We start from the raw sequence: 26,512 nt of genomic DNA on the forward strand, positions 1-26,512 counted from the left end.
TTGTATGCTCCTGTTTGTTTATATTGAACCTGTGACACACAGCAAATATACGTTTTAGTTTAATAATTACACCAGCTGATCACACTTGGAGAGTAAAAATAGCTTCCCTTATACTTCACCCCCAGTGAGTCACAGTTAATTTACAGAGGGGTTAAATGTGAGCATGATGTCCATAAACGGCTAAGGATGTGAAGCTGGGCTGAGCAGGAAACAGGGAGAGCAGTTTCCTGTTATGTAGAAAAGAGCCCGTTGTACACCAATCACACAAGACTGGTTCATCATTCGAGGAGAGCTGATTTAAAACCACGCCTTAGGAACAGTTTAATGAGAAGGATCTTACTGATAAATATAGCTTTTCAATAATATCCATTAACAAGTGGGGACTGAGAATATTTAGTTGTCACCAGACATTGTGTATAAGCATGAGGGGAAGCTTTGATTTCTAGGGTTTTTAAAGTGAAACAAATATATTGGTAGATTTTCTAATAAGGTTTCATTATAAATGGTTTATAAGTTGTAACTCATGGTGTTTGCTCATGGGTAATAAACATTTTACTTATGCTTTATAGATCAGTTATATGCAATTCATAAGAAAACTGTTGGGTTGCCAGGTTGTAAAATCCCGTAGCCTGTTGTTTATTGCTTCTTTTAACTGATCATGATAAATGTGGTTTCCCACCATTGGGGGTGCAACAATAAATATATATGAATTTGTTATGGACATCACAGTAGCATAATAGGATATGCTAATGCATAATGACCGGATGTACTGTCTTTAGTCTTTGTAGTGAAACACTGACAGGGAAAACGTTAATTAATTGATATGTAATCAATTAAATATTTGAATCCCTCAAGTCTGCAACTATGAATGTCGTAAATCAAGTACACTTTTCATAACCTGGCAACCATTCAGTGGTTCTTATTAAAGGTTGGAGACAAAACTATAAACTATTATAAACCCCCAGTCATAAAAGCAAAACATATTTTCTTATCTTAAAGTGTCTTTTTAGTTTCTATTAAACACCATTTAATTTTCACATACTGTAGTGAATAGTAAAATTCCCATGAACAGGTTTTATGACTCATTCTTGGGTATAGGCTAATCTGAAATATGATAGCATCAAAACGTCCACATCACATCCTTTAACATGTTCTCTTTTGCAGTATATTACAAATATTAAGCATCCCTCAGTTGTAGGTTGGTGTTAATATGTGTAACACTTGACTGCTGCTGCTGTAACATCCTGTTCTGTGTGGAGCGGGTCGAGATTCCTTTTTTTTCTCCATTTGGTTTCCAGTCGCGTCCTGCGCGCCGGAGGACGCACAGGCGATCAGCTGAGCAGCGTTTCCCTCTCGAGGAGGATCAGACAGAGCTGTGGTTCAGACTCTCTCTCTGCTTGTACAGTTCGGATGAGTTTGGCTGCGTGTTCACGCGTTATTTATTGTGTGTAGCGAAACTTGTGGAGAAGATGTTGGACATGGTCACATCGCAAAAATGAACACAGGTGAGATTTATTTCAGACGGAAGAGTGATTTTGCTTCAAAGCCTAAATTCCTATTTGTGCTCGATATTTAATGTACTTTGAGAAAGTGATTATTAAGCATGAATTTGGAAATGTGTATTATCTGTTATCATATCTTCATATATATATATATATATATTTTTTTTTTATTCATTATTGTATATAACATGAATCCAGCTGTAGCAACAGGATGTGAAACAAACCCAAAGAGTTCAAACGCGTTGTTTCTTAATGTCAGAGTAGAGGTAGGGAAATGTTGGCAACTTACTCACTTTTTCTCCCTTTCTGGTCCATTAAAAAAGCTTTCCCAGTGATTGATCTCTAGTGGGCTAATGTTATGTGGCTGTAATAATCTACCTTGCAGTCATTCACAGGTCCAATGCAAGTAATACTCATATGGTGGCCCTATGTCCCTTATTTGCTCAGGTCATTTTAAAGTGATTATATGTTGTGCATGAGTTAAATGTGGCATACGTACATAAATGACATGTGTTGCTTTTTGTCACTGTAGATTAAGTTGTATTATTAGGCAGTAAATGGAGCCTGAGAGGGGTTTCTCTCGCTTGAATCACAGGAAGTGAGTCAGGGAAATCCCTTAGATTTTTTTATATTCTTTCTCAAAGGATTGTAAAAGCAAACATTACTCAATTTAAGTCTCTTATGTCCTTTTATAACCATCTATTAGTTTGAGTAGCCCTTACTGAAAAGTACAAAGGAAATCTCCCAGCTGATATTAATTTGATCATTTGTTTATTGTTTAGTTCTTAACAAATGTTATTCACATTTTGTGACATTCTGCGACTTCAGGACAAATGAATTGAAATGTGACTTTAATACACACTATTACTTTAGTATTATGTGTGAAGTTTAAGCAGTTTTAGGTCACAGGGACACAATACACATGACCTGTAAGCTATTTTAAAGCACGTAATCTTACAGTTTCCTTTTCCTGTTGTTCTTTCAGACTGCACCAAGCCTTCTGTTGCTCCAAAGCCAAGATTTGTTTGTTACGCCAGCCTGAAGCTGCCCTCCCCTCTCATGTCCGCATCCAGGGGTCCCAAACCCTTTATAGCCCCCAAACCTAAAGTCACACCAGAGCTTAATGGCAACCAGGGAGGGTGCATCAATGGCGGGTTATTAAGTTCTTATGGCGAGGTCGACCAAGAGCACGAGACAGAAAATGGTCTAAACAAAGTGTTGGATGCAGAGAAACACTTTAACGGCAACATCCTCGTATCACCGTTTCAAGATGTCCAGGGTGCAGAGGACATAGAGGTGACAGAGGAGGAAAGGGAAGAGGAAGACGATGGGATTCAGAAGATGGATGAGGACTGGAGGTTAACTGACAGCGCTCTTACAGAGGACGTGGACTCCCTGGAAACACTTTTGGTCAGTGATGCTGGACTCACTGCTGACTCTGAGGACGTGGTGGACATGGTTGACACGGACGTGACGGAGGACATGGACGCTGACGGTTGTGACGCAGGAGAGGCGCTGGCAGACACAGATGGCCTCTCAGTGGGAGACATTTCTGTTAATAGCATTGATGAGGACGCAGGCTGCTATTCTGATCGAGACATGAGTGACAGGCGGGAAAAGCTCCAGATCAAGGAGGATGAAACAGGTGACTGTACAGCTGATGATTTAAGTGAATCTCTCACAGATGAGCCTGATGTTTTCAGCAGAGAAAATACAAAGGACACTTACACACAACAACAAGTGTTTCTAACAGATATAGAGGAGACAGAAGAGGAATCTGCTCCTGATTGTGGTATCACTTGTAACATCCTGCAGTTTGGATGTGGCAATAAAATGAAGGAAAAGGGCGACAACCTACAGAACATTAGTTTTTATGACTTTATCCCCGAAGACCAGAAACAGCTCTGTGGAACAGCTAATAGGCATGTTGCCCTTGAAGAGGAACCAACTCATGAGCCTTATTACGTCTCTTCTGAGGACATTATTAACAGAGAGATGATGCCAAGGAACAAAACATCTCATGACCTACCACAGAGTCCACTTTTGTCTATTAACAGCAGTGGAGTATCAACTGGGAAATATGAGAAGAAAGCGGGAAATGAGGATTACGTGGTGGTAAATAACAGTCTTGAGTTCAGCCTCTACAACAGTGATGAAAACAACACGAGAACACATCAGAAAGGGACTAAAGAACCCAAAACTCAGACAGTGGAGGACTTTCTCGATAATTTGGACTGCCAGCCGAGGTTCAGGCTGGTATCCATCTCAGTGCCAACAGATACCGACACCTCGCTGACATCTTCTCGCTCGGAAAGCCAGCTGCTTTCACCGAATGACTCGGATGTCTTCGAGGAAGACCTGGAGGGTCACATAGGGCCATTTCTAGATAACACCTCTGACACGGAGCAGGACTTTAGTGAAGAGCATCTCTATGAGGAGCCAGGGCATTACTCAGAGGGGGAAAATGTTTTCCCTTTTCACAAGAGGACAACAGAGATGCGCTCCTGCTCAATGTCACACCGCATTCATAATAACGTGGAGATGCAGTTTGTTCAGAGGCCCTACATGAGTGGATTCGGACAACCTGCGTTGAGCAGCAGCCCCATGATGAGCTCAACGCGGCACAAGAGCTACAGCAAACCTCACTATTTGTCCCTGTACCCCCGCTCCCTCTCCATGGAGGGGCAGGACATGCCTCTGGGTGTCCACAGCTTCAGGGATGGATCCCCGAGACAGGGAGGTGCCATTAGTTCATCCGGAAGCTTCTCACGGTGCTCAGCTCTGTCATCCAGTGGTCTGTCCACTCCCACATCTACAGTGGGTATCCCTCCTCCGTTTGAGCTGGCCTACATCACCAAGAGGCCCATCACAAAGAGTTCCCCATCGCTTTTCACCGAAGGAGACTCGCCGGAGAAAAACAGGAAAAATAAATCCTCCATTAAGCGTTTCCTGATGCTTAAATTTAGGCGGAAAACAGAGAGCAAGCCTGTGGTGGATGTTAACCCGTCTCTGTTTAGGTCTTCAGGAGAGTCCAGCCCCCACACTCCCAGCAGACTGCTGGATCTGGATAGACGCAGCGTCAGTAGCTCTCCACAGCTCACCTCTCGCTCTGCTAGTAAACTTCATGTTTCCTCCGAGTCGCCCTCAACCTTCTTGCTCTACAGAGATAGCAAAATAAAAGGTAACTCTGTGGCCTTTCTCAATCGCAGCGTTGTCCGGGTGGAGTCCTTTGAGGACCGCTCCCGTGTGCCTTTCACACCTCTTCCACTGACCAAGCCTCGCTCCATCTCATTCCCCAACGCAGATACCTCAGACTATGAGAATGTTCCCGCCATCAGCTCGGATTACGAGAACCTTCAGGTCCCACAGCGGAGGCCTGTCCTGCAGCCGCAGTTCACAGACTTCTTTGACCGCCCCAGTCGGGTGCTGTCCTCTGCCAACGACACTGATGGTTACGTGGACATGAGCAGCCTCCCTGGCTTCAAGCATAGAACTCAGCCTCCTGAAGAGGAAACAGAAAGGTATGTAAACACAACAACAAGAGTATACAATCCTGCTAGTAGCTCTGTGAGGTTACACTAAATGCTCAATATGACAATGTTTACATGCTGATGTTCAGCAGTTTGTCCTGACCTATTCATCTTAGTTTAGTGTGTATTTCATCATCAACCAAAGGCATGGACAAAGTCAAATTATGATCTTTTGTTGGTGCTAGAGAAAAATTCTAGTGGTGCTTTTCATGCTAATGTGTTTTATAGCTGCTTTTGTTCTTGCTTCTTCCTTGCATCTTTCTCCTCCCGGTGAGAAAGTGTGAGAGAGAACGAAAAAGAGACGTCAGGAGCGAGGAGATGAAATTGAGAAATAGTTTGGTCCATAATCAGTCTGAGGAAAAATATCTAACTTATGACTTGCTGCACAGCTGTGTTTCACAAGTGGAGGTGCCACAACTATACGCCACACCACTTGATAAAAGGATACTCCTATGTTTCCTTTCTCTCCTCGAGATGCCTCCTCTCTCCTCTGATCTCTCAAATGTATGATTTTCCGGTCACGGGAGGAAGCATAAGTTAGTGTAATGAAAAGCACTCTAGGTATCACAAATAAATTAGGATTCAGCCTTTTTCATGGCTCTCAATCCAATGATTGTTATGTTGTCATGTCCTTAGTGAAGCTAAAACATGTGTCTTTGTGCAATTTCGTTGTCATGTAGATTGATGCAGCTCAATATAATATTAGTGACCTCTGCCATCTTTTACACTGAGCACAAGTCTTTTTTATTACTGCTCGGCCTCTGTGTGGGTTTAACAATGGGGAGGAGGATTTATAACTATTTATTATGTTGAGTCCCCTGACGCTGCGATCACAGCAGACATGGAAGTGGTGTTCAGTGGTAGGAAGGACAGTGCAGCGGCTTCCCGCATGTTATGCAGTGAGATGTACGAAGCCTCAGTTGTGATGCATCTGTGTGTTGTTGGGGCATGTTGGGTGGTAGAGAAAGAAACGCTGGAGGTAGACTTGAAGGTGGGGGTCTTTGGATCAAAGGGAAAACGTGCTGGTTTCCTTCATAAATCATATTTTAGGTGTAAAATGATGATGTTGATGCTGCAGGTCCTCTCACCTTCCTGCTGTGTTGTTATTTTTTGGTTGGTATGATCAGCCATGCTGGGCTGACATTAACCCATCCCCCCCTGCATTCCTGTTAGCTGTGCCCATATCATACAGGGCGCTCAGGATGATTAATAGACGGAGCCTTTTGGAGTCATTGCTCTTCTCTAGGAACAACAGGCCGAGATAATATCTCAGTATGTTCTGTAGTCAGCAGTTGTTCACTGCAGTGCTCCCTCTCATCATGTTTACCATGGTGGTTGCATGTGCAAAATAAACTGTAAAAAAATCAAAAAAACTGGAAAAAAAGTGATTTTGTTTGATATTAAAATGTCCTATTTTGTTTTGTATTCAAAAGGACATAATAATACCAATATCTTCATTGTATCCTTAATTTATGTTGGTGTTTTTAAAGCGTTTTACCATTTAGATAATTAATAGAAACATGTTTCTAATAAGGGATTAATCATTTTGGTTCTAAAGTTATAATTGTTTTATTTGTTCTTGGTTGTGAGGATTGTTTGCTTGTCTGTGTTTCATCATTATTTTTGGCGTAGGGAAACTGTGATGGTCATCTGTTACTATCTTTTTACATTTGACAGACCAAATTATTAATTGATAAATCCAGAAAATATTGTTAAAATGATTAATGATGAAAATACTATACTGTTGAGGCCTTCAAATTGGGCTCCCTTCAGGCTAATTATTATAGGTCTAGTGAAAATTATTTTGGCATGCTATTTTTCACAGGATACTGTATATTTAAATAAGGTGCCTTTTTAAATAATGTTTTTGGCTCTTATCTTTTCTTTCATTATTGTATTGCATATTTTAATGGTACTCCTCTGCATACAATCACCGTCTTGACGACATGAAATCCTGCAAATGTTCCCCTACTGTGTTAGTTCAAGTAATACGTCAACGTTTTTTTAGAACATTTAATGAATCATTAAGCACTAGCTCATTTTTATAACATTGCTTACATAAAGAGATCTCACATATGCCTCTGAGCGTCTCAGGCTAATTTACGAAACACCTTTAAATGATCATAATTAGTTTACACTCTAAACTTTCAGTAATCACAGCACCTGCAATCCAGCAAAGCAACATCTGGAGGACAGCAGAGTCACTGTTTGAGACTGTTGTTGTTCAGTAGCCTGAAGTAGCAATAATAGCTGATCATAGTTTGGAGATCATTGCCCCATCACTGCCATCACTAGAAGAAATACAGGCTCACAGTCACAGATGAACCTCAGGCAAAAGGAAATGGATATTTTTTATCTCCTACTGTAATATATCTCCACATATTTCACCTCCAGCCTTCATCCAGCAGGAATGTGAGGGTTACAGAGGCAGTTTCTGTGGAGTCTTATAAAACCCTAATGTAGAAAACCATCCATGTAGTTTGAGGTTCAAACACCCCCTGGTGTCTCATCCAAAGTTTGATCCAGTGAACAGTAATGGGCCGTGCAGCTCTAATGTGTGTGATGCAGGGATCTGAACTGCTCACATATGCTGTTCATACTTAGCTCATTTGCATCTCAGTGGGGTTAAATCCAACGATGCTCGGAGTAAAACATGGCAGGAACATTGGCAAGGCAATCGGTCACATAAAGGACTACTACATCACTACTGTAACTTAAATACGTGTTTTTATTTGCATAGCTTACACTCCCCACTGAGCCCCAGCTATTAGCATATTCATTATGGCTTCCTGCAGAAGAGAATCTTGTAGCATAAAATACCAATATGAGTCCCTGGTTGGGCACAGTTGTCACTGCAGGCCTTTTATGATAAGTTTATAGGACCAGCAATGTTTTATCTATTCACATTTTTCTTCTAACGCTGCATATGTTTATTAAAGTGATATTTCAGTAGACAACCACAGAGGACCATAAAGATGGTTTGGATGAAACTCATCTGATTTATTCTCACATGGATGGAGGTTTGGGCGCTGAACACAGCTTACATTATTAAACCACTGAGATTATATTCTATACTTGTACTCTCATAGTAATACCAATACCAACCGAGTGCTTCATTTGATCCCCATCATGTGAATAGAAGTTGAAATCTAGTTGTGTAAAATATTGCCACCAGCATGTAATATTGACATACTGTGCTTTCCAATATTTTGGTGGCATCTTGTCACGTCAACTCCATTAAATACTTCACGCTTGACTTAACGACAGTATTGGTTGTAGTTATTGTTGTAGTGGGCCATTCTAGATACATCAAAGAGTGCTTGCCATAATTGGCTGTGAGCCAAACCATACAAATAGTTGTTTCTTTCTTGATCTGGGTTTGAAGATAATTGAATGCAAATTGACTGGAAATGCTCATCAGACAGGTGCAGCTCATCAGGCACTGGATCCTGCAATCACACACACACAGCCGACGGCACCCCTCGTGGTGTAGAGGGGTCGTCACATTTGGATGGGGTTATTTCGGTTGATACCTTAAAGTTGATCAAAGGAAAAAGAGAAGAATGTTTATGTCTCTTGTACAAATGTACGTTTTTTTCCTTGGTTTCTTGTTAATCTGTGAATTTCAGAGGTGCTCAAAGATGGATCTGTTCCCCTAGGCCAGAGCAAGGATAGCTGTTCTCCCCTGTTTCAAGCTTTTGTGCTAAGCCTAGCTAATAGGCTTCATATTTATACAAAGACATAAGAGTGGTATTCATTTTCTCATCTAACTTTTCAAAGGAAGGCATGAAAATGTACTTCCCAAAATGTTTCTTTAGAATTTCTTTAAAATCAAAAAATCCACACCAAGGTATAACCTGTATTTACGGGGAACAATTATACAATCCTTTTTGACAATCCTATGTTCCTTTTGAGTTTGACAAGCTGAAATGGTTTGGAAACAGTGGATTACATTTGGATATATTATACTGCAGAAATTTGTTTTTTGAGTCAGTGTTGACATATCCCAATTCCTGTTCACTTGCTATTTGCATGTTTTGTAGCCATGCTGTATTTCACCATAGCACCTTTCTTCCTCACCAGTGCCTACACAGAAGCCTACAACGTGTGTTCAGTGGCCGTCGCTCCACAGACTGTCTCAGTGCGCAATGTCAGGGGAGAGATGGGGGGAGAGGAAGACCAAGGACGCACCTCTGAGGAGGAAGAGGGAGGTGCAGACAGCCTTTATGACAGACAGGTGGGTTAATGTTTTAACATGTTTTAGACTTTTAGATTTCTGTTTTAATATTCAAGATATTCTGTATTGAATTTCTTATTTTGAAGACATCAAGTTTGCATCATGCACATGTAAGGGCTTTCATTGGTGGTCATGGGTTGGATATCCATTTTGTTACCTCATGTAGCAAATTATTGTGACTAAATAATAGACATTAATTGAAATGAAAATCTTACTTTTACTTTGATTAATTGATCGTGTTAATATATAATACTTATTATAATGATCATTTTATTTCTTTGTTTTGTTAACCTTCTCCAAATGGTGTGTAGAAATAACAATTTCAGAAAAAAAACAAACAAGTTAAGCAAAGTGAACTGTTTTTCACCTTGGGCAATTGCAAAATTGCTCTCACAAGGAAGCATTTGAATGTGGGTTAATGGAGGTTAATGGGCTACTGCTAGGTTTTCCTCATTATTTAGAATTTGATTGCCCCTTGGAGACAATGTGGAGAGGGGAGCCAGCTATATTGATTGAACTGGTGCCAACATGCTTCAGCTCCTCCTAACCCTGGGTTTATAACAAGTTAAAAATATGACTGTTTACAGCCTGATGGCCGATCCAGAGCCTTTTACGTCGCAAAAGAGCTGGTGGATACAGAAAGATTGTAAGTAACATGTCAAATGATTTTCCTTCTGAAACATCTCTGCTAATTCAAACTAATCAGGTACCCTACACTTCACAGTTTGATTGTGTTTTTATTTCTCTGTCCGCAGACATGTGAAAGCCCTCAAGCTCCTCCAGGAAGTAAGTGATCTGTAATATTTTTATTTTCATTATTTCAATACCTTCTGGCAGTGGCTCAGTCAGTGAACCGTAGGGTCGCCGGTTTAAGTCCCCGACCAGACCTAAAGAATATGGAGTGTGGACTGCTACTTGGAGAGGTCCCAGTTTGCCTCCTGCCCTGCCGTGGTGCCCTTGAGCAAGGCACCGGACAACCCCCTTCCCCCCTCACTCCCATTGCTCCCCGGGCGCTGTACAATAGCTGCTCACTGCTCCTAGTGCTAGACTCCTGGTGCTAGGATGGGTTAAATGCAGAGAACACATTTCACTCTGTGTGCTGTGTGCTCTGCATGTGTGACCATTAAAGAGGGTTTCATCCCTCCCAATTCTATTCTATGTATCTAGATATTTCCTATGAGAGGGAACAGATTACAGTAGATTCCAGTTTAGGCTTCAACAGGCTGAGCTCTGTATGAATGCAGTTTTATTAAATGCTACTTATGTTGTGTGTCACAGCAGTTGTGCTCAGCACTATCCATGATATCAGCTGTATTGCTGCTATACTTGGCCCACAAATTCCAATTCCGTAAATGTCCTATTTTAGAGACACTGACCCATGCCACCTCAGCTCAGGTCTCCTTACCAGTGAAAACATTTCTCGATAAAATATATAATGTACTTCCTGATCTCAGATATATTTGTGTTACACTATTATAAAAGGGATGGGAAAACAGGGGAGAAATGCAAACATGAGTGAGATTTTAAACATAAACAGAGAAAATAACCATGCGTCCACAATTGCCCATATCCCAGGACTTTCGAGAAGCAGTGGGTGCAGCAGTTGGGGACGAGGGGGAGCCTGTGTTGGACGAAGAGAGGCTTCGTGAGATTCTCAATGAGCTGCCTGATGTTTACACCCTCCACCGCCGAATCCTCACCGAGCTGGAGAATCGGATCCGACACTGGTGAGACACGAACTCTGTCCAGCTCTGTTAATACTGAGGTGCTAATACAAATTACCTTCAACACATCTTCTCCCTCATCCCCTCTGTGTCGCCATCATTCAGGGAGGAGAGCCAGAGGATTGCAGACATCTACCTCTCCAGGAAGGCAGAGTTCTTGGTTTTCACCACTTATATCGGCCACTATGATCGCAGTATGAACCTGCTGGACGACAGCTGCAGAACTTCACCTGCCTTTGCTGCCATTGTTCACCAGTTTGAGGTCAGTCCTACAGCATAGTGTTTCTGTTTTTCTAATTGCAAAATACAAAATTAAACACTTACCGCAGTCAAAGGAAATCTATGTTTGAAACCATACAATGTTAGACACCCACAAACAGCACTATATCAGTAGATATCTTATCTATATTCTCTGGAAATGAAAAGCCTTATCCTCTTCTCATGGGAAGGCATACAACCATTATGAATATCTCTGCTTACCAAAAGATTACACTTGTATTAACTATGTTTATGTTTGTACAGTACTATACGGTACAAGTTAATGTTTGCTGACTGCTTAAATGTGTACAGGAACAGGAAAACAGGAGTACTGTAAACCTTTTAAATGGTTAAAATATGTTAACATTCATCAATTGACTAGGTGGTGTAAAGCTGCAGAGGTTCTTATTAAATAGAACTTTGACAGTATGCTTTCAACATCTGTGATAGCATCAAGAGTCTCACTTATCTCTTCACATGATCTCTTATCAGCAGATTTCAGTGTGTTTGTTTGTGTGCGATGACAAGGATAAAGTGTGTTATTTGTGGCAAAGATTGGGGATGGCAAAGTGTTGCTATTGGTCTGTGTGCGTGTGGAAGAGCACTTGTGACTTAAAGCAAAATATTCAAACCCTTCAAAGGTTAAAGCAAAAGGCAGACAGCTAAGTGAATACAAGTATGATTTAACTTAAAGCAACATCTACTTCACACTGTGTTAAAAGAAACAGTCATGGCACCCAAAGGAAAAACATAGAACGCAGATTTATATGTAAGGTTGTCTCTTATGTCGGCACGAGCCACTCGGTGCAACCATTAATTGGACGTCTCTTTAAAAACAGGGGGATCTTAAAATAATGTTGGTTGCATTCCCCAACATACCCAAACAATACACTTTAGTGAGGAGAAATAATTGGCCTCAATTAAAACCAGTAAGTCAGGGAAGCTATTAAGACAATATAAAGTTTAAATTAAGTAGGATTCATAATATTATGCTTTACAGTTCAACAGGGAGACTGCAGACTATGCTCAGTATCCACTGAGCCATCAAATATTACCCAGCCAATGACAAAAGAGTTTTTAATATTTTCCGTCCATTTTATAGACCACAGATGAGAAGACTTGGCAGGAAGAATTGCAGTGCTCGGCAGTTTTGTCTAAAGATAAAGTGATTCTTGAAAAAGAGGGTGTTGATGCATAGAGACATGCAGGATTTTCACTAAAGATGCAATGTTTGTTGATCACTAGAAAAACAATCAGGTACTTTTTGATAATTGATTAATCAATTTTTCATTCAGAAATGGCAGAATATGCTCTTATTAGATTTTAGATATTTCCAGCTTCTTTTTCTTTTGTGTTTTGTTGAATTAAATAATTTGGGTTTTTACTTTCTTTCTGAAATGTAATAGACCAAATGATTTATTTAGGAAATAATATGCAGATTAATTAGTCATGAAAATAATTGTTGTGCTATTTTTCACATGCACACCTGCTGCTAACACACACACACACACACACACACACACACACACACACACACACACACACACACACACACACACACACACACACACACACACACACACACACACACACACACACACACACACACACGCGATGGATGGTTCTGCTTAAAGCTCTAGTGTCTTATTATTTGCTTCTCTTTTCTTTTCTTTACCCACGTTTTATTTACATACAGTGAACCACCGGCTGTTTGAGTTAATCTGTCATGTTCTGTGGCTAAGTCCATGTAGATTTCTACAATAAATCTGGCCTTTACTGTGTAGAGTGTGATACAGTGTAAATGTTGAATTGTTTTTTTTCCCTCAATAGCAGAGTCCAGCTCGGGAGAAAGTGTCTCTGAAACATCAGCTGCTGCAGGTCATCGTGCGTGTGGCTCAGTACCGCATGCTCCTCACTGGTGAGTCTTTTGTAAACGACTAAGCATACTTTATGATTAAAAAATCTAAATATAATCCAACATAGCAGTATATTTTGGCACTCATTCATTTGATCTCACCTCCTCCTACAGATTACCTGAACAACCTCTCTCCTGATTCCAAGGAATATAAAGACACCCAAGGTACTGTCAACAAAAAGTAACTAGGCACTTGTTTACTCTTATTTCAGACCTACTGACAAAGCAGATAACTTTAATTAAGAAGTTAAATAATGAATTATTTTCTATTGTTAACACGTCCTAGCATTTTCAAGGAAGCCAATTTGTGTCAACATTTTTTAATCCAGGACGTCTTAAAAGCCAATAATTGAGTTAATATGTCTGCCTTATTGTATACAGGATATTCAACCTCCCAAGGATTCAAATATTTGTTTTCTTTATAATGCTTCACTCCTTTTTTGATTGTATAGAGTAAAGCCATGAATATTTGATATACGATTCCTCCGTAGCATTGAGGTTTGCGCTTTGTCATTTTGCCGTGCACTTCTTCTGCTTCTTCACATAATGTTTTGTTTGTACACAACGTACCGAGAATACTGCAACAAACATGCCTTGGTGTGTGCTCGTAGCTCGGGCAACATCTGTGAAGGGCCGCCCCACGGTGCTTCGCTTGAGCATAATCAAGGCTTTACTGGCCTGTGTTTGTGACTCTGTGTGCTCTGGGAATGTATTGGCTCTCATTTGGCATTGAGAGACGGACCATTAGAGAGCCAGTTTAGATGTTTTGTTTGTGGTGGAAACCCACCAAACAGTCATTTCACAACTCTTCTGTGTGGAGCCTGTGATGTGTAATTCATGAGAAAACCAGTTGCAGTAACCCCCTCTCCTATCTCTAATAAGGGAGCCCCCAGACTCCAGAGAAGTAGTCACGTCCAGGCTCTCATTTCAGGCTTTATGTTTGGTGACCCTCTACATAGAAAAGAAAAAGAAAGTCATACGATCAAAAAACCCACAATAAGTTGTCGGTAAAATATTCACAAACAACTGTAAAAAGCTCTCTTGCTCGCTATCATTGTAGATGAGTGAAACATTGAGACTGATTTAGAAGAATACAGGATTCATCATGTCAGGTTTCACGATGAGATTATGATTTATGATTACTTTATTTTTTACCAAGAAGTGAAAGAGGTATGTGTCCTGTCTTTGATGAAATACAAATGCTTTTATTAAAATGTAAAGTTAGGCGATTTTAGTAGGTTTACGTGCCATTTTTAAGTACATTTTGGTGATAATCAGCACGTGGTGATATTGTAAGTATTTTGGCCCGGAAATTTGTCTCATTAAATTTAGATTTTCTCTCATGCATAGTTATTTTCTTATTTTTTTTTCTCAATGTTTTATATAGGGTTTTTCTGATTCGCCTCTCTCTGTTTGTCTTTTACAGCTGCTGTGGCTGTAGTGTCTGACATTGCAGATCAAGCGAATGACAGCCTGAAACATGGGGTAAGTTTCACATGTAGGGATATGTTACGTAACTCTTGAAACCAACATACAAACATATGAATAAACAATTACACACGTTTTTTTAAACCTAAACAATGGCCTTTTATAAACACACAGACATGTAAACTAGGGCTGCTCAATTAATCATATTTTAATCGCAATTACGATTTTGGCTTGCAACGATTATGAAAACAACATAATCAAAATAAAACAAATTATACTTAAAGTTCAGGGTAATCAACTGTTAAAACATACTACACCTTTTTCTTTTTCAATAAATTGATGTTTTCAAAGTAAATGGATAATCGTTTTTAACAATCGTGATATCAATTATTGACCCAAATAATCGAGATTATGATTTTTGCCATAATCGAGCAGCCCTAATGTAAACACATATCTCTAGAATGTCTAACCTTAGTACATATATGAGTTGTTTCTGTTTGTCCAAAAGACTCTTCTGTAGATATATCAAACAGGTCTAGTATAACTTTCAGATTATCCCTGCCCAGTCATCCCCCTAAAGTTTAAGTCATTATGCAAACAGATTATTCATGAAGGAAAGTAAACCGCTCTCTGAGTAAATGTAGCGTCACTTTCTACTTTTCACAGTACAGGTTTGACTAAGTATAAACACAGGGAGAAATATGAGAATATTTTCATCAAAGTAAAACTTAAGTTATAATATCAATATAAATCATACACTACATTCTTACCATATAACCATTCCCTGTTTCTAACTAGTAAGGCTTGGTACAGCAAATATCTCGATTACTATTGGATAGATAGACATCAAATGTGGTACAGACATTCATGGTCTCAAGAGGATGAACCATAATGGCTTTGGTGGTACACCTATTTTGCTTTAGCGCTACCAGCAGGAACAGTTCTAAAACCTATTCACTACATCACCATTGACCACAGCTTTACTAAGTTAGTGCTAATAAGCAGGTATTTTCACAATAGTCCACCTTCTTTGAAACCACAGTTGAGTTTTTGGCAAGTTGTAAAGGAATTCATCAGGACTCAGGGTAAGAGGAAAGGAGGTGCTAAAAGAAACAGACTGCACATACTAAGGATGTTTTATTAAAACACATGAACTTTAACATGGTCAATGATGTACAATTCAACTTATTCCTTTCCAAACAAAATCACACCTCCTACTAAGGATGTTTTCAATTATTCCAATCAAAGAGCAGATGTTATTGAGATGTGTTGCTCTAGCATTATCTCTCTCCTTTCGTAAAGGATGGTCCAGTTTTACCTAGGCTAAAGAAGATAAGAGAGGAAGCATTGAAGCACACTCCCTTACCATTCAGACTACAACAAGTATTTCAAAATGTATAGGGACAGGGATTGAGCAATTAACCAATGCCACACATCTCTGCATTTACAGTCAGAGCTCATTTTTGATAGCATCCCTAAATGGACATTAGAAATACATAGAACCCGACTAGCTTTTATCAAAGCTGCCACTCTTAAATTGGGTCATATTCACAGCTTGGAGCCTTCAACATTCAGGAGTGTGCAAACAAACATAAGCATGTTTCTAAAGAGTTTTATTGAGAGGGTTTAGGATGTTGACCTTGCATTTAGCTCAGTACACAGTCAGAGAAAACGTTTATCGCTGCAATTGTTCCAGATAGGAATACATACCAACCGAATACATTTTCTCATTAATATGGCAATAACAATTGCATATCCAGACGAAGACAGTAGAGAAAACAGAAAAGCTAAATAAAGGGTTCACAGGAAAATGACAGGTTAAGTACTCTTTCATTGTTTTGTTTTTGTTACCTCAATTCTCTTCCTGTTCTTTATCTGTCTTTGTGTGTCAGGAGAACCTGTTGCGTCTGGTCAACATAGAGTACAGTGTTCGAGGCCAGCGGGACCTGCTGCAGCCGGGCAGGGTATGACTCCATGACTCTGATAACAGCATTGTTTCTCTGCCAGCCCACCCTGTCTGCCCTGCACCACCCTGTGCTGCCCTTTGAACAATCATTCAGCTGGGAATCCCCAGCCTGATTTAAAACAACATTAATTACCGCAGATGGCCTCTGTGTCATGGTCAAATGACTCGTGAAGTGCTCAGTCTGGTCCTGTGTTTTTCTGTTCAGGTCTTTGTGAAGGAGGGCACCTTGATGAAGGTCAGCAGGAAGAGTCATCAGCCGCGACATCTGTTTTTGGTAAATGCTGCTTCCTGTTTGTAGTTTTAATTTAACAGACACCTGTGCCAGTGGTCATTTAGGGTTCTTAAGATATCTCTGTGTAAAATGTAGAGTCATGGATTTTCTGTCTGCTGTATTTCTAAGTCCAGACTGAGCTATTAAGAGCAGGTTTCCTGGCAGGATGTTTCTGAATGCTGACTTCCTGAGCCAGTTCTTTACTGACAGCACAGGGAAGGTCAACACCAGCTCCTTATCCGTGTGCACCTGTGACCTTTTATTACTTAAACTCTGTTAGTTAATTAATAGTTTGATGTTTCATAAAGCACCTTTAATAAAGACAGTGCAGTCAGCTGACTGTGCTAAATTAAACTGGGTTGTACAGTAGGGAGAAGGATCTAATCAATAACGTTGTTTAATGTTGTGTGTTTAAACTAACAATGTATTTGTGTCATATTTCAACGCCTGTCACAGCAAGGTCATCACAACATCCTGTATTAAATAAAAGAGATGGTTAAAAACAACAGTGGGTCTAGGAGGCAGAGGAAACACTGCACAAGTTTGAGGAAAATCAAAACCTAGAGATCGTTCAGGATTTATAAAATCAAAAGGGATTAGAAAAATGAAATCCCATCGCAAATTATCCAGAACATTATCATAGAGCATTGCTTTTCTCTCCTGTGGCGTTTTTAAATTTGCAGTCTGGCCTCGACACTAAAAAAGCTTGTAAATGTCTCTTCTGGAGAAATGTTGGTAATCAGCGCTGCGTAACTTTTATCATGCCAGTTATAAACCCTGCTGCTGATCACATGTTTCTGAGCTGTTAATGTTTGAGACAGAATAATAAAACATGGTCTTCTAGTCTCATAACAAATTCTTATAACCCACACTGTAACAATGCTACAGAAATTAATGATCCAGTTTGATATCAAGTGCTTGGTTATTTGTTTACAGAGGTAACCTATTAATGTTAGATCGTAACAATTCCAGCTTGGGGTTTTCACTTTATAGATCCCCCACAAAGAAAATCGTTTACTTCGGTGCATGAATTTAACACAGCCTTCTCTGCACGTCCATTATTGTGCACAGTGAAGCTCAAACATCCAAGTGAAGTATGAAAATCATTATTTTATGGAGGGGGTGAATCAGTGAATCAACTGTGAATTCACTGAAGTATATTTTTGTATAACAGTGCCCACTACTGGAGGAATGATGCACGTACAAACGTGAGAGTGAGCAGCTGACTAGCTATTTTACTTTTTTAATCCTCTTAACATGTCCTCTGATCTTTATGTGCTTATCTGCTGCGTTTGTTTTTAGATGAATGATGTGCTGCTGTACACATACCCTCAGCAGGACGGGAAATACAGACTGAAGAATAACCTGCCACTCACTGGCATGAAGGTCTGCATCTTTCCTTGATTTGCCTGATCTGTTTTATATCCTTTCAAAATCCGACAGAATTATATATGCAGTTAAATCTGACAGTACATGTATAGAAACTATGGCCATAAAAGTATTTATATATAGATGTTCCTGTTAAAAGGAATGTGAGATGGTAAATACACATGCTATTTTCTAACTGTCAGGCTGTAAACTTCTACTTCCTGGTCTTGACATGCTGTTTATTGATTTCCCAGCTCAGTAAACCCATAATGGATGATGTCCAAAACGCACTGAGGATTGAAGTACCAGACATCTCCATCACTTTGTCTGCAACGTAGGTCACTGTACTGTGTGCTGTTCGAATAATAGCTAGTATCTGTGATGGTAGTGATTCAAATGTAAAACTTACTTTCAAAATCAGCGTGTTTAGTACTTTAGTGTTTAATACTGTGGTGATGTTTTTGTGTATTTTTTGCAGTTCCTTCCTTGAAAGAGAAGACTGGTTTTACACTCTGAGCCGCACTGTGAGTGAACATGAAAGGGGGTCTGTGGCCTTCAACCGCTGCTCAGGAGAGGTGAGCAACATTTCTCTTAAATGTTCAAAAAGTTTGAAAAAGGGAATTGTGTCATTTGCATATTTAACCTAACTACTTAGAACCATAAAATAAATGATTTCCTAAATGTAAGAAATATAGCCGAGGACATTCCTGGTAATATCTATCCCAAACCCCACTGCAGTCAGCATGTCGTTGTGTCCCTGGGCAAGACACTTCACCTCAAATTGCTCCTGTGGGGATTGCCCACAGTATTGAGTATGTAAGTCGCTTTGGATAAAAGCGTCTAACAAGTAACATGTAATATAACAAGTAACATGTAATCTATCCCTGTAGATATTTGTTTAGCCTACTCACCTGTAGTGCTTTGCCATAATGTTTGGAAATTGTCAATATATGTCTTTAAAGGCCATTTTCTCTAAATGAGTTTGTTTCATACTCTGACCCAGTAAACCCCACTTTATTAGCACTCAGATGCATCAACGTTTCACCAGAGGAACATGATGACTCAATTAGTAAGGTCAAGAAATTGTAACAGTTTCAGCAAATATGACCTAAAGTTTTTCTTATTAAAGTAACTAACTGCAGCATAACTGTAAGTAATGATATTGGGAGGTTTCCTGGGGATAATAAAAAGTTGAACGTTTTAATCACTTCAACTGTAGTATCTACCATTAAGTCATTACCCTTACATTTGTCATGCTTATCTTCACCCAGCCAGAATGAGATTGATGTTATAAGTCATTTTCATCAATGACCATCAACATGTTTCTCTGTTTCTGTGTATTTGTTCCAGGCCAGAGAGGGTCTGCGTCTGACTCTGGGAGAGAAGGCCCCGACACTCGTCCCAGTCTCACAAGTGATGATGTGCATGAACTGCACCTCCGATTTCAGCCTCACTCTGCGCAGACACCACTGCCATGGCTGCGGAAGAGTGAGTCACACACACATGAAACGCAGTCCTCTATACAAATCTGTTGTAATATTCTGTTAGGCGAGGCAACCACTTGTGTCTTTGACCAGAGTGTTCTAAATGTGTGTTTGTTTTTAATCTGCTTGTGGTTTAATTTATGTTTGACACAGATTGTTTGTCGAAGCTGCTCCAGAAACAGATACCCACTGAAATACATGAAAGACCGCATGGCCAAAGTGTGTGATCACTGTTACAACGAGCTAAAGAAGAGAGGTGGGGAAACTTTGTTTGAATATATTTTTACAATTCATCTATCCCTTTGATTTTCACTCTGCCCACACATTAAGTATTGCTATTCTTTGGCCCCACTTAGAGTGGACTGAAATTCGACTGACAGAACGTTTATTGTATAAGAAAAGTAAACATTTATTTACAAAAAGGAACTAGCACTGTAAAAGAAAAGTCATGGGCTACTAATACAGTACTTATTGCACAGTAGTTATCTCTACTTACTTTAACAGTCTTTGGGTATAGGAAAAGGATCATGTAAAAGCTATGAAACAAGCCCAAACTAAAATATATATAACTGAATTTAAACCTGTCTTGCATGTCTGAGTTTTGAGAGTTCCCTCCAGTTTGAGTAGTAAGCCTTTAACATATAGACAACTGTAAAACACTGTAGGTGAGGTTTACTTTTTAACTAAAGATCTTCTCAATAACATGTTTAAATGTGGTGGAAAAAAAGTCACCACAATTGTTTATATTGTTACTCATGCATATGGTCCTTATATAGTCACTGCTGTAGGCACCAAGTTTGCTGACTTAAAGGTGGGGTAGGTAAGTTTGAGAAACCGGCTCGAGATACACTTTTTGTTATATTCCATGGAATGCTCTTAACATCCCGAGAGCAATGAATATCTGAAGTGCTTTGACAAAAAATCTATATGAAAATGTCATCTGTGGAAGCCTACTGTAAAAAGCACGACCAATCATTTTAGCCGGCCCGGCTAAAATAACTGGATGGCCTACCTCCCTGTCAGCCTTCCATCTGTGCACAAACCTATCTCGTGCCCTCATTGGTCATGTGCGCGTTCGTGTGTGTTGGAGGAGGGGCTCTGTAAGGAAGTAGCATTTTTTTTCCGGCTGTGTATTTTCAAATTCTAGCGCACTCGAGTCTCGAGCTGGTTTCTCCAAAATTACCTACCCCACCTTTAACCTGCCATGATGTTAGTCAGTATAGCGTTTTGTCTCGTCTTCGTCCCTGCTGTGATTAAAGTTGCATCTTTTATCTCTGCAGGGGGAGATGTGTCCGCAGAAGTAAGAGGTAGCCCTCGTCCAAACCGCTCCAGTCGTCCTCTCTCTGCCGTGTTCCAAAACATCCATCCTCCAAACATCTGGAGACATCGGAAAGGCACCATGTCCATTACCCAGGTATGCCCGCAACATTAAGGGGTACTGTTCATGGCACAGTGCAGATTACTGAGTAGTTGATGATGTGGATGACAGCCATGTTGTATGAGGAACATTTATATTTACACTTTTCCCCTCGTTGTGTGTAGGTGACAGTGACAGAGGAAGGGTCCATCAGTGGCGCTCTGCAGCGCAGCAAGAAAACCAAGAGGAACTGGAAGAAACTTTGGTTCCTCCTGAGAGACAAGGTGCTTTACACCTACCGAGTCCAAGAGGTGAGGGGAAAAATGCAGTCCCCTTTAACCTGAACAGCAAAAATTCACATTATAGGAATACTTCACCCAAAAAAATTACCATTTGTATTACAATTACCGACCCCAAGTTACCTTGAACTCTTGAAGAAAACGTTTTTATTTTCGCCTCCAAGGTGAAGAAAAAATCAATAACCTGAAAGAGTCTTGATGAATTGAAGTAGGCATTTAACAAGGGCAAAACTATATCAAACATTTCTATTTGCAAGGCTCATCTTTATAGTCTTATGCTATCTACTTAACAAAGACAATCATTTTTGCTAAAAATGTTTCTATTTAAAACTATTTTGACTCACACAGATGAGTAGCTCACATATGAGGGTGTGAGTCTATGGGGCGTGTTTTAAGTAGTAAGCTTTGAGCTAAAATGCATATTTAGGGGTGTATTGAGCATAAGACTATACAAATGAGACGTGAATTATACTGTACAAGTTACAGTATGTTAGGGGTTTGTTAGCGGACACTTTGATATAGTTTTGCTGTTGTTAAATAGAACCTTCTTTACTTTAATGCATCAAAACTTATTTCATTTTTTGCTCAATGTTGAGGCATGCATAAAAACAAAGTTCGCTTTAAGGAATTATTTTAAACAGACTTCACTCAGTGAGGTCAAAGGGTCATCAGAATCAAAAGTGCTGAACTGCCCACAGTAACATCGCTGTACAGTCATTTATAATCCTTTTTTATTCATCTGATGAATTGTCTGTCTGCAGGAGAAAGTAGCATCCGAGAGTTTACCTCTGCTGGGATTCACAGTGAAGCTACCTGAGAAGCAGTGGGGAGAGGAGGAGGCCAACGTCTTCCAGCTTTACCACAAAAACACCTTGTATTACTCCTTTAGAGCTGAGGATACCTACACAGCCGAGAGGTGAGAAGAAGGTCTTCTAGCTATTTTCTAAATCTTTAAAGATTGACAATTTGAATATATTAGTCTGACGAATCACTGTGTTACTGATGATAATGCTCCGCTCATGTTCCTATTTAACATAACTTGGTGAGTCATAAATTGTTTTATTGGGCCAGAATTGGATAGCAGCAATGTGTGGACTTTATAAAAAATCTAAAGATAGTATTCCTCTAGGACAAAATACAATCATTTTTCAAATCCAGCAGCACGCTTTAAAATTAGCTCAGTTAATAAAGTAGCTATATGTCATGCTGACAGGCACAGAGTTGGGAGTGTCTTTGTGAGGCAGACTGAAAATACTCTTTAACAAATACAGCAGTTCATGCTGTTTCTCTTCTAATGTTGAATCCTCTCCTCATACAGGTGGGTAAATGCCATGGAGGAAGCCACCGTTTTATAGTATCAGCCACTTCAGGTGGGTTGCCAGATATGGAAGTCCTCCACCTTTCTTCTGCTACAGACAGACTGTGAAACCAAAACGAGATGATTTGGAGTCATAAAAAAGACATTTGATTATGTCTGCAATATGTTACATGTCTGGCTGGACTGAAAAAAATAAGACATGGTGTTCTTTGAAAGAAGACACGATTACCTACTTTGCCCCCCTCCAGTGTCCCTGCCTGCTGTTACAGCAGGTGTGAGCCACGAGAGGCATTGGCCCAGATACCTGCCAGTGTGGAACGTTACATCGATGTGGTCTGTATTTCCCCCAGCGGCTCATCAGAGACATTCCTTCAAATCATGGGGAACATAATAGATTTTTGGAAAATAAATATATTCTATGATTTCAACACTTGCCCAGATGTGGAATCCCATAAACTTCAGTGAAAAGGTATCTATGCTAGCTAAGTTAGGCCTTCATTTCAACACATGTTCTTCCACTGGATACATAAAGTATGGATGAGGCTTTGCGCTGCACTGTATTGTTGGAGATGGTCCTTCCATTTATGCTTTTTTGCACAAAAAATGATTGAATCAGTAAAAGAAATACGAGTATACTCCATCATGGAGGCCAAAAGCTTCAGCTACTGTACTTAATTTACCCTACACACTATATTCAATATTGTCAATTATGTCTTTATTGTTTAAATACCTAGTACAGTTAGAATGTACATTCTTATTTGTATTAAGACTCAATACAGATGTTTTTCCCCCTGGACTGAACCATGGATCCCTGATTTAACTGATCTACATAATCAGCGTCTTGGACTTCATACTGTAACTGGTGATTTATTCAGCTTGAGTTTCTAACACTATTATTTTTAAGCAAAGTAAAGGAGGCTTTACCGGTGGAAACAGTCTGTGTCTGTGTTTTCTCTCGATACTCCTCATGTCCTCCAGATGGCAGGTGGACTAAACATTAAAGTACAACAGGCTGGCATTGACTTCCTGTCACTGTGTCCTTGTTCATGAGCGAAGTACATACATTGAAAATGGAAACATTAGCTGCCCCCATTTGAGTCTGCACTGATACAGTATGTAGTAAATGTGTGTCCTGATCTGATGAAACTGCCAGTGAGAGATCATTTCAGACAACATGTTGAGCTGCTCAGGGACACACTGTGTAGTCCGGTGTGCTGTGCGGCCAAAGAAGGGCTTGCTCTGCTTCTCTTCTCCCCCCGAGGCTGCCTGACCCAGAATGATGTTAGGCAGAAAGTTTGCTTTCTGGGGCTCATGAAAAGTTGCAGACACCTCGTTCTATTTAGAGGACAGATCATTTATCACTCTGCTCTCCCTCCCCTAGCCCCAATTTCCCCTTCTCTCTACTCAGTAGCTCAGCTATTTTTCAAAAATCTGAGTTATATTTTCTTTTATTTGTTGCTCTTGGTTAAAACTCAATGCACACATTCACAAAAAATCCTTTCTGATGACAGTTTTTAAAAATGTCCTTATTTCTCTACCCTTCCTGCACTTTTTCCTTCCTTAATCGTTCTGTTGTAATTCACCCTCTTAATTTGTTGTTGTTTTGTGCTCAGAGCAAAATGCACGATCTTAATACACTAAAGAGGACATTCATGTGTTATTGTTCACCATCTATGATCATGATTTCAATCAGAAAGTAGCAGGAAAATTGTGACTTCAGCAGGGTGAAGAGTAAATACTAAACTACAGTCCAGTTGAAAAACACTTTTCAGAGGGGCAGCAACAGTGTCATAACCCAAGCTTACTTCCATATAGCTGCAGGCAGGAGCAATGCAGAGAGAAGCAAATAATCAATGAGACACACAGCCTACTCAATACGGTCGGATGCATTCAACTCTGTTATATATGTGCTCAACCTCAGGAGTCATTAAGAGCCGATGTGAAAGTAGCTGAAATGAACTTCCTCATCTATGGTTTTTATCACACATGACGCCCTGTCAGTTGAGTCATGTGGACTGCTTTTAGAGACAAACTTTGTGGCCATTTACAGTTTTAGTCTGAGAAGGGATGCAATATTTGTGTTGATATTGTGAGTACGAACAAGCTGCCTTCTCATCTTTCACAGTGTTGTGTGGGTGGAAGCTCCTCAGGGGTTAAGGAAAGACTTTATTATGCAACACCTTGAAATTAAAATAAAAAGACAGATAAATAGCACATAAGGGAAAAAAGCTGTGTCCACTTGACATTGACTTGACATTTCTGGGACTGAAACTCATATTGTTTCTTTCTGCGCCCTTCAGAGATGAGGAGAGGTAGAGAAAAAGAGAAAAAAATGTGTAGAGGAAGGACAAATAGAGGGACACTCTCTTATGTCCCACTTTGCAAAGTCTTTGCAGCCTACACTGCCAAGTCAATGTTACACCTATTCCACCTCCATTGAAGCTTTAAATAGCCCACTCTCTCCCAACAGGATAAACTGAGAAAAAACACAGCCTTCAGCACACTGAGCCTTTATTATCCCTGCTGTCTGAACATGGAGTCGCATCGTCTTTTCCATTCGCTTGTGACCAATCTGTCATAAGAAGAGAGAGAAGTTTAAACACGTGTCAGCAGGACTAGCAGCTGTTACTGAGGGAGGAACAATCTGTCGGGAGAATATGAGCTAGGACAGAGTTAGTCAGAGAGCTGTATACAATGTTAGGGCATTTCGTTCTCAATGTAAAGCAGTAGCTGCTTAGCTTAACTTGGCATAAAGACCATAAATAGTGCACTGACTGGTAGTGTAAATGAGTATTGTGCTTATATGGCAATGAGGATTGTAGAGAATGCCAGGGAATAAACTCCAGTGGCCTGCTGCTAAAGCTCGAAACAGAATCAATTTATGGAGAAACACAGTCTGACATCACGTGGCGGCCAATGAGTTAATAGGCAATCCAAAGATGTACAACTCTGCCATGATGCTTGCCATTAAATAGGCTATGTAACTGTTTATAACTTTTTTTGTTTGAAAAACACCATTGGCATGCCTCTGAGCATTACAAGGGGACACTTTTGATCACATTGCCAGGCCTGATGTGTAATTATTTTTTTCATAATAATTACTCAACAATGACTTATCCATAATGACCTATCCACTTTGTCTGCCCTTTCAATAAATGAAGCTTCAATACTTAAATCAATGGTTATCTGTGTGATTATAGCTGCAGTCTCCCTCTGACTCAAACGCTCTGTTTTAACGTCTGTGTCTCTAAGCCTCTCTGCCAAAAAACACAGTCTGCTCTGATTGGCTTGCAGTGCACCTGTGCAAAGCTTCTCATTAGGCCAAATCTAAATGAAATATGGAATCACATTTTCTGACATAAAATAATGAGTCGCTTCAGCTGATTCAAAATGCTGCAGCACGTGTACTAACCAGAGTTAGGAAAAGGGACCACATTACTCCTGTTCTGGCTGCCTTACACTGGCTCCATAGAACACAGGATGGAATTTAAAATTCTTCTTCTCGCCTACAAAGCCCTTAATGGGCAGGCGCCATCTTACCTTAAAGAACTCATTATACCCTACTGTCCGAGGGCATTGCGTTCCAAGAATGCAGGGTTGTTGGTTGTTCCTAGAGTCTCTAAAAGTACAATGGGAGCCAGAGCCTTTTCTTATAAAGCTCCACTTTTGTGGAATCAGCTTCCAGTTTGTGTTCGGACGGCAGACACCCTATCTGTTTATAAGAGTGTGCTTAAGACCTTCCTTTTTGATAAAGCTTATAGTTAGGTCTGATTAGATTCAGCCCCTAGTTTTGCTGCTATAGGCTTAGACTGTCGGGGGGGACTTTACTTCTTCCTTCTCGCTGTCTGTACCTGT

At 40.0% G+C, this 26,512-nt stretch overlaps 1 protein-coding gene across 4 annotated transcripts; it reads left to right on the top strand.

The window, feature by feature from the left end:
- Positions 1-1,317: 1,317 nt before the first annotated feature.
- Positions 1,318-25,832, top strand: fgd5b (FYVE, RhoGEF and PH domain containing 5b). 4 transcript variants are annotated; one of them, XM_079685306.1, is made up of 22 exons: positions 1,318-1,505; positions 2,488-4,683; positions 4,807-5,023; positions 9,116-9,269; positions 9,857-9,915; positions 10,025-10,055; positions 10,845-10,996; positions 11,099-11,255; positions 13,082-13,169; positions 13,281-13,331; positions 14,593-14,651; positions 16,487-16,558; positions 16,766-16,834; positions 18,134-18,217; positions 18,454-18,533; positions 18,678-18,774; positions 19,550-19,687; positions 19,837-19,939; positions 20,964-21,097; positions 21,226-21,351; positions 22,101-22,255; positions 22,658-25,832. In XM_079685306.1, the coding sequence occupies exons 1-22, from the start codon at positions 1,496-1,498 to the stop codon at positions 22,692-22,694; spliced, it is 4,269 nt and encodes a 1,422-aa protein (XP_079541432.1). In that variant the 5' UTR covers positions 1,318-1,495; the 3' UTR covers positions 22,695-25,832. The 4 variants fall into 4 exon arrangements, with proteins under 4 accessions (XP_079541432.1, XP_079541429.1, XP_079541431.1 ...); XM_079685303.1 differs by having other exon boundaries at positions 2,488-5,023; XM_079685305.1 differs by having other exon boundaries at positions 2,488-5,023; positions 21,226-21,324.
- Positions 25,833-26,512: the final 680 nt, after the last annotated feature.

This window comes from Notothenia rossii (genome assembly GCF_949606895.1).
Source record: "Notothenia rossii genome assembly, chromosome: 5".
NCBI lineage: Eukaryota > Metazoa > Chordata > Actinopteri > Perciformes > Nototheniidae > Notothenia > Notothenia rossii.

Excerpts from the sequence above, each read along its gene's own strand:
- fgd5b (XM_079685303.1), top strand. Across the intron at positions 13,170-13,280 it reads GTACCGCATGCTCCTCACTG|ATTACCTGAACAACCTCTCT; the intron begins GTGAGTCTTTTG and ends CTCCTCCTACAG. Across the intron at positions 21,352-22,100 it reads ACACCTACCGAGTCCAAGAG|GAGAAAGTAGCATCCGAGAG; the intron begins GTGAGGGGAAAA and ends GTCTGTCTGCAG.